The sequence below is a fragment of the Rattus norvegicus genome, chromosome 4, assembly GCF_036323735.1.
Source record: "Rattus norvegicus strain BN/NHsdMcwi chromosome 4, GRCr8, whole genome shotgun sequence".
NCBI lineage: Eukaryota > Metazoa > Chordata > Mammalia > Rodentia > Muridae > Rattus > Rattus norvegicus.
Window position 1 is genome coordinate 159,937,325 of NC_086022.1, and position 14,518 is coordinate 159,951,842.

The 14,518-nt window shown below is 49.7% G+C and overlaps 1 protein-coding gene across 2 annotated transcripts in view; it reads right to left on the reverse strand.

Moving 5' to 3' along the window:
• Positions 1-5,228: 5,228 nt before the first annotated feature.
• The window catches only part of Cd9 (CD9 molecule), a 32,911-nt gene continuing 23,621 nt past the window's right edge, over positions 5,229-14,518 (reverse strand). The window contains exons 3-8 of one of the 2 annotated variants that reach the window (NM_053018.1): positions 9,031-9,128; positions 8,353-8,427; positions 7,218-7,316; positions 6,980-7,069; positions 6,176-6,259; positions 5,229-5,697 (exon numbers count right to left, since the gene is read on the reverse strand). In NM_053018.1, coding sequence (NP_444177.1) covers positions 5,632-5,697; positions 6,176-6,259; positions 6,980-7,069; positions 7,218-7,316; positions 8,353-8,427; positions 9,031-9,128 — 512 coding nt within the window. In that variant the 3' untranslated portion in view covers positions 5,229-5,631. Of the gene's footprint in view, positions 6,260-6,979; positions 7,070-7,217; positions 7,317-8,352; positions 8,428-9,030; positions 9,129-14,518 lie in introns of both variants that reach the window. The other variant, XM_063285570.1, reaches the window with a different exon arrangement.

Consider the following 14,518-nt stretch of genomic DNA (forward strand, 5'->3'; position numbering starts at 1 on the left):
TTTTTTCTTAAGTTAACATATATTTATACATGTGCTAACTGAACGTATTAATGTGGCTCAGTGTGAGGTATCTACATGTGGACGAAATGTGCACTGATCGCATCAGACTCCTCTCAATACTCCATTTCCAACTCCCCCCCCCACCCCCCCCGTGCCTGTGACCACAGTTCTATCTTCAGGAGTTCTATCTTCAGGATGACCCTTAGTCTGCACACATGGTGTGACAGACAGAAGCTCTCTTTCTTCTTTATGGCCAGTCTCCGATGAGCATGCATACAGCAGGTTCTTTACCTCCTCCTCAGTCAATGGACACCCAGGCTGACTCCGTTTGCTGATGGTTTTGAAGAGTGCAGGGAGAACCACAGACGCGCAAGTGTCTCTGTAGTGAGCAGACCACGCCCCTTCAGGTAGATACATCCAGGAACAGCATCGCCCGGCTATATGGTAGTTCTGTTAGTTGTTTTGAGGGAGGGTACTGATGTCCACAGTGGCTGGGTGCGCTTACGTTCTAACTGGCAGTGTATAAGGACTCCCCCCAGCCTCCTCATGCTCACGGGAATGAGATAGGGCTTCATCGTAGGTTCCGTTTGTTAATTCCCCATGGCGGATGCTAGCAAATCAAGTTCGTTGGTTATGTGAGCCATCAGGGAGAGTTCTGGAGATCATCAGCCAGGGTTCGGAGGAGTGAGTGGTGTGATGGGTGATATCACACGTGGGATCCAACATTCTGAGACGTAGCCTCTCCTTGGCCCCCCCTAAAGGAACCCACCCACAGCAGTGGAACATGCCAGTCCTCCAGGCAGCCCTGCTCTGGGGGGGCCCCAGCCGCAGGGCTGGCAGCTGTGTTCTCGTACACATTACTGCCTTGTTCTCTAAGAGATCCCTCGTCCGCCAGGACCGAGCCAATTTCCTAGATTAAATTTTCTCTGATGAATGACCTATTTTACATTTTGTTTTCCCCGGCTAGACCATGATTCTCCACTGGTCATTTAACAATTTCCAATCGACTACAATTGAAAGGAGATATAAATTATACTATGTATAATGGTTGAACTGCTTAAGGAGGAAATGATTAATCTTTGCTCTCAGCAGCCAGGGCTCCCAGGAGAGGTGACCCGAACTCAGCATCTTACCTCTGCCTTAAGCCCAGCATTCGGTGGCCCGAGTCACTGAAGATCTAGTCTGTTACTGCTGCTGTTGATACCTGGGCATTGCTGGGGTGCTGCTGTTGGTGGGGACTCAGGCTGGCCCAGAAGGAAACAGGAGGGCAGCCTGCAGGAGGTGTGGTTTCTGACCTCGGGCTGGGTTTTCCCAGTCTGGTTGGAACTGGGCCTTTGGGGGAAGAGCTAGAATTTTTCCTGCCTTAAAAACTTTAAAAAGAAAATTATTTTTATCCATGTGTATGTGTGTATGCTCCATGTGAGGGAGCTGGAGTTACAGTTACAGGTGGTTGGGAGTCTGGGAACCGAGCGAGGGTCCTCTGCAAGAACAGCAAGTGCTCTCAACCCGAGTCAGCTGTCCAGCCCCCTCCTGTCCCTGCCAGGGAGATTATGTCTGTTTCCCCGACAATCAGGGGATTCCTAGTTTTCTGAGTGCCATTTGTGTATTTCATGTCCTTTCTCCTCATTCTCTTAGATAAGGGCTTAGGAAAGCTGCTTCCCTTGTGACCACTGTGTCTGTGCAGCTGGAAGCTTTCTCTCTCTCCTTCCTTTGAATGGCTTCAGTTTACTTGTTTTGTTTTGTTTTGTTTTTTTCCTGGAACTCACTCTGTAGACCAGGCTGGCCCTCAAACTCAGAGATCGTCCACCTACTTTTGCCTCCCAGATGCTGGGATTAAAGGCATACACCACCGTACCCAGTGTGTTTATTTTTGAACAGGGCTGGAACCTAGGCTCACTTTGAACTACGTAGCTCGAGGCTAAATTCCTTGACGTTTCTGCCTCTGCAGATGGGACAGTAACCTTAATCAAAGCCATACCTCAGCTGGCACTGTGGTGCAGTGAGTTCAAGGCCAGATGGCTAGACATGGACATACTATCTCAAACAAAACCAAAATCACATGAATGATGGGCCAGCCTGGTCTACAGAGCAAGTTCCAAGACAGCCAATGCTATACAGAGAAGCCCTGTTTTTAAAAAACAAAACAACAAAAAAAAAAAAACCAAAAAACAAAAAACAACCCCCCAAACTAAAAAATACCCCCTCACCCCTACCCAACCCCCCCACCCCCCACTAAAAATCCCCAAACCAACTAGCCAACCAAGAAACCAGGGAGAAGCTCTGGTATCACACAGGCCTCCCGATTCATCCTAAATTTCACCCTCATGGGAAACGAGTGCCTCCCACACTCCCAGGACATTTCAAGGGTGGTGTAGCCTGGTCAACAAAGGAGCCCTGGAATATCACACCCTCTGGGCCTTGATGTGCTGAGGCTGCCACGTTGCCACCTGGTCACACACAGTTCATACACACAGCTATGGTACACACAGAGATGCTTTTGATCCTTTTCCTCCGTTCCAGGGACCAAATCTATAGCTTCACTCTCACGCCTCAAACACTCTACCTCTGAGTCACACGGCAGCCCTATTCTAAACGCTTATTCTAACTACTGTCCCGACTGTCCGGATGTCTCCCGGCAGGTGAGGTGTCAAGAGATAAGGTAGTGACAAGGATCAACTCCCAGGGCATGCTTTTCCAGGCTCGCCTGAGTGCTGTGGTCCTGTTTGCCCATGTGTCAACGATGGAGAGTCCATGGGTCTCCCCAACTCTAACTCAAGTAGTCAGGCCGAGACCCATGGGTGCTTAGGGGTGGTTAGAACAGCACACCCGGCCTCTGGAGCAGGAGTCCTTAAGGTCTTGCCTGGCCAGAGAGGCAGGTCTGGCTTAGGGGTTTGCAGAGTGGAGGTTTTATCAGTTTTCACCCTGCCTGTATTTCCACAAGGGAAGCAGATGGTTTGGGAAAATCCAATTTAAAAGGACAGAAATTGAATTAGCTCTCCAGGGGTCCAATGGCCAAGAGTTTGTGTGGGGACAATTGCATTATCTGCTCAGGACTCACCAAGCCCATAAGGGCTCCGGGTGGGTGGGGTGAACACCCTTGAGTCACTCAGGCCTGGATAGATTGAGGGGAGGAAAAGTTCCTAGAGAAGTCATTACACGGACACCCTGTCATCTGCCCCGCCCCCTAACCCTGCTCTGTAATTTACATAAAACTAAATGGCTGACTTATTCCGTAACCAGAACCATAGTAGCTCTCTTCAAATGCTTGAATGGAGACGGGATCCTGAGCTAAGTTGGCTTGTCCCTTTTTGCTTGTCTAGCATGACACACCCATCAAACAGCTTGTCATTTGCACCATTTTAAAACTGCCCAACACAGGAGTCTGTGTATTCCCAAAACTTCACTGATCCAAAAACGGAGACTCTGAACTCGTTAAACAGTAGTAGCACCTGGGCCAGCAAGATGGATGTCTCGGTGGGTAAGGGCACTATGGAGCCTGAGGATGCGAATCCAACCCCTGGAACCTGCCCAGTGGAAGAGAAATAACTTTAACAAGCTGTGTGTTGATGCCCACCCATGAGCTGTGGCGTGAACCCCCTCCTTAGCTAAATAGACATACGCAATGAAAAGGTAATTCAAGCAAACAACTCTGGTAATTTTCTGTTTCCGTCTCCCTAGCTAAGTTCATCAAATCTACTTCCTGTCTCCGACTTTTACCTATTCCAGGTACTCCATGCAATTATGGACACTGGCCCTCTTGTGTCTGGCTTATTTTACTTGGCACAGTGACATCAAGGCTCATCTGCCTCAAAGTCACAGAGAACCACTGGTCTTTGCCTCCCAAGCACTGGGACCAAAGCTGTGGGCCTCCACTCTCTGTCCTTCTTAAGCCCAGGTAACATTCTACTTCAGTCATAGGATTTGGGAACATTTTCAGTCTCTCTTGTTTTGATTCAGGACTTCGCTTTGCGGCCAACGCTGGCCTGGACCGGATAATTGTGCCTCACCCTCCTGAGTCCTTAAGACTACAGACAGGTAGGTACCCACATACCACACATTTTAATAATTTTAAAAAAGTGTATGGCTGTTTTCTTTGACAGTATGTTTGTACACCACACCCATGCCTTGTGCCCAGAAGAGAGGCATCATATCCCCTGGAAAGATGGTTGTGAGGAGCTGTGTGGAGTCTAGGCCTCCAAGAGGGGGTCCTCTCGAAGAGTGGCCAGTGCTCTTAATCACTGAGCCATCTCTCCAGCCACCACCACACTGTTTTTTAATGTTACGCTGAATCAGGGATAAGGAATGAAGATGTTTCCCATGCCTCAACTCTACAAAGGAGGGTCCAGCCCAGGCAAGACTCTGCCAGTGTCAGAGCAAGAACTGACACAGGGTTGCCGGCCTCTGCCAACTGGTTCTTGTTCTCCCCTACCCATGAGTCTACTCAACTAGTTCCAGGGTCCACGTAGGGACCCTGCAACGAAGCCCCATGTGCATGTATCTTTGAGCGGTTCCGTTTCTTTGATTAAATCCCGATGGCTGTATACTCCGCCATTCAACCAACAACTCTTCACGGATAAAAGACTACAGAGCACTGGCTCTGCCCAGTTCCCACGGCTTAGTGCTAGAGTTATACCAGTGAGTATAGCAAAGACTCGGGAGATCCCTCGGTACCGCACACCACTGAGCTGAGGACTCATCCTAGTGTGGACTAACATTGTGACCTCAGATCAAAGTCTCCCAATCTATCACGTGTCAGTTTCCTTACTAACAGGTGAGGAGACCAGACCTCCCTGCCAATTTACTTCTCGTTTCCTGCCCTAAGAACACAAAAGGTGGATGGGCTGGTGCACAAAGGTGATGTCAGCGCTTGGGAGATTTGAGGGCTGCCTGGAACTTGAGAGAATGTCTGGCTAGCCTTGATAACAGATTTAAAAAAAAAAAAAAAAGCTGGGGGCTGGAGAGATGGCTCAGTGGTTAAGAGCACTGACTGCTCTTCCAGAGGTCCTGAGTTCAAATCCCAGCAACCACATGGGGGCTCACAACCATCTGTAATGGGAACCGATGCCCTCTTCTGGTGTGTCTGAAGACAGCTACAGTGTACTTATGTATAATAAATAAACAAATCTTAAAAAAAAAAAGCTGAAAAAAATCCACTCAGTTCATTCAATCCAAGCTTCAACCCCAGCAGTTCTAAAAACTAATTTAAAGAAAGCAATACCAGCAATCAATACTAGACATTGTTATAATCTTTTATTATGTATCAAATTGTCTTCAATATAACTTACAACCTGATTTTATCTGATAGATACTTTTATCTATTTAAAGGCAAAAAAATTCTCTTTATGTACAACATCTTATGTCTAGAGTCTGGCAAATACAGTACCTTTCATTGCAGGATTTTTTGCTTAACATAACAAGCAAAAATAAACAACCAAAAAAAAAAAAATCAAAATGAACCGAACCCCCGGATCCCTCTACTACAAATGTCAATAATGAATAAAGCATTAAAAAGACAAACACAGAATAACTGTTGTTTAGAAATGCGTAATGAATACTAATATTAGTGGCAAAAAAAACAAATGGCCCGACTGTCCTCAGAGCCACTGTTCCTGCTCGGGGTTGGGTCAGACTCTAGACCATTTCTCGGCTCCTGCGGATGGCGCAGCACAGAATCATGCTGAAAATCATACCGAAGATCTGCAAAGACAGCAAGGGGCGTGGTTTGCCTGACTGGAAGGGAAGGAGCATCACCCGGTTCAGACAAGACCAAAGCAGCAAGGTCGGGGAAGGGTACTGATGTAGGAGAGAAGAGGGCCAGATGGCAGGAAGGATGGCGGGACGGGGACTCTGACAGTCAGCTGCTGAGGTAATTCCTTAGAGAAATGCAGCGTTAGATCCTAAGGTCAGTGTTTCCAACACAGCATGTGGGTTAGGACTCTTCCCACCCTCTGTGCTTTGCAGGGATGGGATTGAAACCCAGGGCTTTGCCCATTCCAGCCAAGTGGCTGCCTCTGAGCCGCAGTCCGAAGGCTCTCACTTCCTAGTAGTAAGAAGGAAATCCTGATGTGTATCTCCCTAGCCAGGTCAGCCAGGAGTGCTTCTGACCCGACAGCACTTCTAACAGTGCCTGGGCACAGCTAACAAGAGTCTTCCCCCGGGACCACCTGCCACTCACCATCACCACGGCGATACCGATGCCCACTGCTCCAATGATGTGGAACTTGCTGTGGAAGACCTCATCGATGGCATCCGGGCAGGACTAGGGAGGCAAACAAGACACACGGGTCAGAAACAGTTCTCACTTTGGGGGTGTATGTAACTCTTCTTTGCTGACTCCTGAATCATTCTGGGAGGCCTCGTGGTTGAAGGGCCAACTGGAATGAGTGGCCAGAAGGGAGAGGTTTGAGGTCTTTTCCTTGTTCTATTTACTTTTATATGAGTGGTGTGTGTGTGTGTGTGTGTGTGTGTGTGTGTGTGTGTGGTGTGTGTATCTCCCAGAAGAACAGACAACTCGATATAGTGCGTGCACACACACACAACCCTTTCTTTCTCTTTTTGGCAGTTCTGGGGCTGGAACCTGGAGCCTCATCCACCCGGCAAGCATTCTGCCACTACAGAGGCTCTTCTGGGGTCCAGTTCCATGCAGCTGTGGAGAGTCACTTTTATAATTCTGCTTCTGGATTAAGGAAAACTGAGCAACCAGGAACTGTTTCTAAAGCCTTAGGAGTAGACATACCTACCCTCCACGGGGTCTGCTTGTTCCTTTAAGGCTTGGGCCTTGGGCAGTGTGCAAGGTCCCAGGTGCCTGTAGCTGTGAGAGCTAGGGGATTTTGTTCCCTCTCTGATCTGGCTTTTGTCTCGCTGCCACTTGAGGAAAGGGGCCCCTGGGAGGAATGCTGCTAAATTCACCCAAGCTAGGCCTTGTGGGTATTTGTCTAAGCAGCAGGGCAGGGTGCCAGAGGGTTGCTTCAAAGTTTACCTTAACCTGGAAGGATTCCAGAACCTGCTTTTTGGGGCAGATGTCCGAGATAAACTGCTCCACACCACCAGCTATGCCACAGCAGTTCAACTGAAGAGAGACGGCAGGGAGGAGGGATGAGAAAAACAAAAAGGTAGTTAAAAGAGGCATGCCAGCCCCGTGTAGAAATACCCAAGTGTGGATACCCTGCAGGGATGTACCGGAGGGGTCAGCGGTTTCCGCTACAGAGGTGACCTACCGCCATATGGATGGCTTTGAGTGTTTCCCGCTGGGGCTCATCCTTGTTCCTTAACTTTTGGTAGGTGTCCTTGTAAAACTCCTGGAGTTCTTTAATCACCTACAAGGGACAGACAAAGGAGCAGAGATGGGTTTCTCAGAAACTGCTTCACGGATACTCTTCAAGCACTTGGCTAACTGCCACCGTACCGCCTTTCTCGGCACCATTCCTGCTTCGACCTCCAAAGTGCCCAGGTTACAGGAGTCTGCCATCTTGCCTGGGTTTCTTTTGAGGTGGTGGTGTGGTACTGGGGATCCCCGGCCTCTATCCCTTCGTAAATTCTTTTATCAGTTGGATAGATTTTTGAAAACAGGGATCCCACCTCGATGCCCCTGGGCTTCTTCTCTCATTGAAGAATGTTAGAGGCCCTGCCTCTAAATGCTGCACTGGTGTGTTCCAGTCCGGCCTACACGTCCTGAGAGTTCACCAGAGAAACTTAAACTCACACGCTTGGCCCCTTCTGTCGCCCAGAAGGTCCCCACTCCTCCCGTTTCCTCCCAAGACGCCCCATCTCATTCATGGTCTAGATCCACAGTCCTTTCTTTACAATCTTTTTAAATCTCAAGGGTTTTGGTTTTTTTTTTTTGGTTATAAATGACTAGTGTGACGTTTGTCAAACATCTTTCTCCCACCATACTAGATGGCAAAGTTCCTCAAGGTGTGGGACCTGGAAATACTCGGGGACCTTGCATAGCATCTGGTGTGGTGTTTGTAGCACGTATTTACGGATTAGAGAAAGGGAGTCTCTGCTGATTACAGAAAGCCATGGTGTTCTGAGCAACCTTTCGGGGAGTAGTGGGGGAGGGCTGTTTGGCTGTGATTGTCAGGCACGAAGATGGGTTCATCACACACAAATGGTTTCCAAAGTGAGTAATAGTTCTGAATGGTTACCATGTGCTGGCCACACAGGGCAGGCTAGCCCCACAATCCCAGTCCCACCGACTGTGTGTCCTGCTCTTATATGGGAACACACTGAATGCTGAGGGGAAAACCAAGCAAGTGACTAGCCTGGACCCTTCGATCTTTGTCAACCCTCTTCCTAGCTCAGAACCTCAAATCGCTGTAGGACCCAAGCATTCTTAGGGGAAACACCTACCTCGTCCTTGTGGGTATAGCCCCAGACGGCTGCGGCGATCTCAATGGCGAATATCACCAAGAGGAATCCGAAGAACTAGAAGACACAGGGGATGTGGTGAGAGGGACTCCAGCAAGCCAGTCAGGGACACCAAAGGGATGTAGAGCAGTTAGCATGCGGGTGGCACAGATGAACAGGCAGGAAGAGGGTGACCAAAAAGCAGAGAGCCCATGGCATTCCGGGGGGAAAATGTGATCCGTTGACCCTAAACTGGTGCTTGGGGTGTTATTTGGAGTCTGGCAGCAATAAAACACCACCGCCCACACACACCGAGCATGAGGGCACAAAGGCAGCACATTCACTCTGTGGCATTTGGGCATGAGGGAAACAATTTTTGAAACAGGAAGGAGAGAAGGCAAAAGGACCTGTGGACTTGGGGGAAGGGGAGAGTAAACATGGCCTTTGAGAAAGGCAGAAATGGAGTCCTGGCATTTAGCTACCTAGAAGGTGGGAGCCAGGCAGACAGGGCTGGGCCTGAGGTACCGATACTGAAAGGCTGAGCAAAGCCCAGCAGCCTAGGCCCTTTCCTTACTCCACTTGTTCTACCCATCCTGTGCACTGGGCCTGGTGACATTTTGGGAAAGGACGGGATTAAGGGTAAGACAGGCTGGAGACTGGGAGTACAGAAGGAATACTCACCAATCCCAGCATGCACTGTGACTCTTGTACAGCTCCACAGCAGCCCAGGAAACCAACTAGCATCATGAGGGCCCCAGCTCCAATCAGAATGTACACTCCTGAAGGGAGGAGAGGGGAAAAAGACACAAGGTTGCAAACGTCAGTGTGGAGGCCCAGGCCTCTTCCTCTTAGAGCTTTCATCATGCCTCCTTGTTGATAGCTTCCGCTCCAGGGAAGGAGACCTTTTTTTTAACAAAACAGCGTGCTCCACCTTGCCCTCTGGTTCCCCTCCCCTCCCTCTCCCCCAGAACTCTGCTCCACCACATCAACAATCTACCTTATCCTTGGGCCCGAGGACAGAACTCTCTGATTCTTAGGAGACAATCCCTGGCTCAGTCTGCTACTTTCTTCCCAACAGGATAATGCACTTGAGCTAAATTACTGAGACCTCTCAAACTACGGTTTGGGACTTGAGAATACCATCGATCCCTCCAGAAATCCTTTCTGCACACCGCCAGGCTGGCAAGAGGAGTTTTTCTTGTTCTAGTACAAATGGCACATGAGTGGGCATCAAATCAGAAGAGCTTTGTCTTGGTTCCAACATTGCTACTATCTGCTGGGTGTCTTTAGTTAGACTGCATTTGTGGGGTAGAGAGAAGGCTCAGTGGCTAAGAGTACTTGTGTAATTAATCATGGGAACCAGAGCGCTTATAAAAATGCCTGAAACTTCAGCTCCCAGGATCTAATTGATGCCCTCTTTGCAGGCACCTTGCACTGCGCGCGCACGCACACACACACACACACACACACACACACACACACACACACACACACACACACATGTGCTTGTCATGAAATCCTGTCAGTCCATCTGGAAAAAAATCTTATGGTTGGAATGAAGTTACTCTAGATTAAGGGTGAAAGGATTCATCACACTATGGAGAGTGGGTGACATCGTGCCTTCAGCCTTCAATGGGAGTGGTTGCTGGGGAGGAGGCAGAGAGGGTTAAGACCCCTGAAGTCTTGCCTACACCCAGACAGTGCAAATCCCTGGATCTGGAACCAGAGTAGACCAGCCCTGGATACATTTATTCCAGATCACCACGGCTATGCCCAGAGTCTAACCTGCAGTGACACTCTTGAGAAGCCATAGTTGCTGAGCAGGACTACCTTTGTGAAGCCCCCTTCTGTCCTAAGAGAGGTTGTAGTGCTTTCCATACGTATTGTATTTTAATATTCATTCTTAAGCTATGTATATGTCTCTGTTGATATATGTGCTTATGAATGCAGCTGCCCTTGGAGACTGGAAGAGGGCGCTGCAGCCCCTGGAGCTAGAGTTCCAGGCAGTTGCGAGCCACCCAACATATGTGCTAGGAATTGAACTTGGGTCCCTCTGCACAAGCACTACACAATGCCTCCCGTCTTGCTACCATGCTCTCGCCAACCTTGAGAAGGCTACAGTGACATATCAAGAGCCTCATCTTTAAAGCCCAGAATGCGTGGGTGGATATATGTTGAGGAAACGGGGCTCTTCAGTAAGTTCTGGCTGGCCTGAAACACTATGTAGATTGTCCTGGCACAAGCTCATAGAGATCCATCTGACTCTGCCTCCCGAGTGTTGGGTTTAAAGATGTACGTCTCAGCCAGGTGTGGTGGTACACCTTCTACTCTTTCTCTTTTGTTTCCTTTTCCCCCTCCAACATAGGGTCTCAGAATGTGGCTCCGAATATCCTAGAACTCTCTCTGTAGACCAGGCTGGCCTTGAACTCACAGAGATCCACTTGTCTCTGCCAATCTCCCAAGGACTGAGATTGAATGTGTGAGTCACTATGTCCAGCTAACACAACTTTAATCCCAGTGGAGGGTCAGGGGCAGGGGCAGGGGCAGGGGCAGAGGCAGATGGATCTCTGTGAATTCCTGGTCAACTTGTTTTACATAGTGGGTTCCAAGACAGCCAGGGCTAGGTACTGACCCGGTCTTAGAAAAAAGAAAAGAAGAAATGGCAAGTTGTTTGTTTTTAAATAAAATATGGGGTGACTGGGGTAGAGAAATAGCTCACTAAGAATGTCTGCTATGCACCCATGATGGCCTGAGTTTGAGATCCCAGAACCTACACCCACATTAAAAAGCCAGGTTATGTGTGCGCCAGCGCTGAGAAGTGGAGCCAGTCAGATCCCGGGAGATAGCTGGCTAGCTGGTCAGCTTAGCTGAAAAGGAGTCAGGTTCATGAGAGGCCCTGTCTCAAGGACCTGGAGAGCACAGGAGACACCCAGCATTCCTTTGGACTCCTACATCTGCACACATAAACTTAAGAGAAATGACTTGGGCGTGGGGGCGCGCATAGAGGCACCGGGTTCAATCTTTAGTACCACGAAAAAAGAGAAGACAACAGTGCAATGGTACAGTCTCCTGGAACTGTTGTGATGTGTGCAATGAGGTAGTACACACACACACACACACACACACACACACACACACACACACACACACACACAGTGCCAACTGTTATTAATCTCAACAGTGTAAGGCATAGGTAACTATTGATTTTTATGTACTTGACACTCTCTCCCTGTTCTCCCACTGGGATCTGAGACACTTCAAATGGGCTGAAAACGAGAGGGGGAGATACGTCTTCTCCTGGTGCACAGCGCACTATGTGCTGATGAGGTTTGATAAGTGCCACAGTGACCTCACTGTCCCCCATCTGCAGCGCAGGGCTGGACTCGGCAGGCAGGAGACCGTGGGACCGGCCTGCAGCTGATGCTCATAGGAGCACAGAGCAGAGCACACACAGTGGGCATTTGTGTCTCTCTCGCCTCCTATCGCCGCTGTGATGTGAAGTCACGTGGGGTTCCTGGCAAACCCCACAGTGCATGAATATGGGTATTGTTTCTGTGCATGCCTGGCCCAGACAGGGCAAGGGGACAAATGCAGCTTGTCCTCAAGTCATCTTTCTGGCCAGCCAAACGTAGTGGGGCCTGAACATGGGAGGCAGTGCAGTCCCGTGCATCAGCTGCCAAAGGGGTACCACGGAGCAAGGTAGTAGTACAGCCCTGGTCTCTGACTGTCCTCTCAGGGCGAGACAAGGAAGGATGAGGTCACGCCTTTGAGCTGCAGAGCAGGGGCTCAGTAAATGGGGAGGGGCATTAAGAGACCAAGAGGATGAATAAGCACCTGAAACAGAATCAAGTGCCAACAAACCTGCATTCTCTCGGAGTCCACACCCTGGCCTGGGAGCTTGGACTCCCAGCAAGGCCAGGGCAGTGAGCATTAGAGAGAGCAGTTCTCACAGAGGGAATGTTCCCCTAACGGGCATCTCAGTTCATAGGACAGATCCACTCCAGAAAGGCTTTAAACGAAAGGTCTGTTGGCTTTAAATCTTGTTCTCTTTACCCTTCTCTAGCTAGTCAGGAGCAAGACAGAAACTTTGGCAGTTAAGCTGGAGAGTGGCTCATTGGGAAGCAGGTCTCCCAACCCTCGTGAGTCATGGGCCCAATGCGAGCCTTGCATTGTTTCTGTCCCCCACTTTAGCCTTGAGGGGCTAGAGCTCAAACCCATGGCTTCCTGAAGGGGAGCCAAGGCTAGGCTAGTGCTCATTTCTGAGCACCACCTCGGAGCTCCTCCCCGCTGCCTGGCTGGCTTCCGAAAAGAACTGTCCCTTGCTTCCTTTTGGGAAAGCCAAGTGGCTCGCTCACAACCCCACACCCCGCGCTTGTCAGCAAGGGCGGGCGGTGGTAAATGACAAAGTGTTCCCTTTTATAAAAGGAGTGAATGTTAGCTTTCTGTCTGACTCATGGAAAAATTTATTCGCGTCAGAGGGCCTTCTTCAGGATCTCCATGTTGAATTGCTTAAGGGCTGTTTATTGAACGTGTCCTCCCTGCCCCCCCCACCTTGGGCTGACATTATAGATCTATTTAAATGGGGTGGAGGGAGGAAGGACTGGCGTGGCAGCAGCATATGTCAGTGTGCCCTTTGCACAGGAAGGAGGGTGTTCTGTCCCACCTGTGCATTGGGCTCTGAGCTCAGGCCAGGGAAGACACATAAGCCCAGCTCTGGGGTTGGGGATTTAGCTCAGCGGTAGAGTGCTTGCCTAGCAATCGCAAGGCCCTGGGTTCAGTCCCCAGCTCTGAAAAAAAAAAAAAAAGAAGAAAAAAAAAAAAAGCCCAGCTCTATCAACTCATAAGCATTTCCCTTTAACTATTCGTCTGGGCTCACGCCCCCTTGCTTAGGGTCATTATCCCCAAAATAATTGGCCCCCACTCTACTCCCTCCCCCACCTCAGCTCATTCTTGCCTTCTCTCCCATGGCCGGTTACTCTCATTCGGAAGGGAGTCACTGGCATTTCATATGCTGGGCATGGGAACCCTCAGAGAAGTGTAGGTCCATGGGCCATGCCGGGTTCAGGTGGGAAAATGAACAACAATCCAGCCTGGCCTACATACCCAGTGCAGGGAGACCACCTTACAGAGAACATTTATATCCCGAAGGTCCCAAGGATGGGTGGACACTGATGGCCTGTGGCCATACCTCCTAAATTCCTTCACTCTGGCCATGGTTCTGGAAGGACATATGACGTTTGACATGTTTGTAAGCCTGGGACTGTATCCCACTGACAGGATGAATCTACCAGGGCTGAACTGGAGAGAAGGCCCTTCCATGGGAAAAGGTATCATCAGCTGATCTGAAGTCTTGCTTTTCTGCCTTACCACACACCTTTTCTTGAGACTGTGCAAGCTGTGGCCTCACCTCAGGAAACCTGAACAAAAAGGTTGCCTGCACAGTCAGCTGCATACTTCGGCTGGTCTGAGGGTGGCCATGTGCAAGGGTTGGCCAGCCTGTCAGGCCAGAAACATTAGTCTGGGTATAGACCGTACTCCTAGCATATGTGTTAAGAGGGCTGTGGTTCCCACAAAGGGCTGCTCTCGGTCCAATGGGAAAGGGCACCCGGACGACAAAGCCTCCTTGGCCCTTTTTGCCCGGGGACAACAATTTCAGCCGAAATAGAATGGTTGTCCAGGTAGGGTCCAGAACTAGGTACCACTCAGCTCCCTGATGTTTTAGTGTCTTTGGCCCCTTGTCCCTGGAATCAGAAGGACATCTTCAAAGCTGAACTCTTAGAAAGCTTGACAGCATAGGCCTTTAATACCAACCACTTAAGAGGTTGAGGCATTAGACTACAAGGTCAAGATCAACGAGTAAATTCAAGGGCAAGCATGAACAACTCAGGGAGACCCTGTCTCAAAGTCTTAAAGGAAAAGAGGGCGAGGGATATAGCTCGATGACAGAGGGGTGCCTTGCCTGGGTTCAGTCTCCAGGGGCCTCCCTCCCCCAAATCATCAATCATCACCACCACCACCACCACCACCACCACCACCACCATCATCATCATCATCATCACCACCACCACCACTACCACCACCATCATCATCATCATCATCACCATCATCATCACCACCACCACCATCATCACCATCATCATCAGCGGCGGCGGCAGCAGCAACCACCACT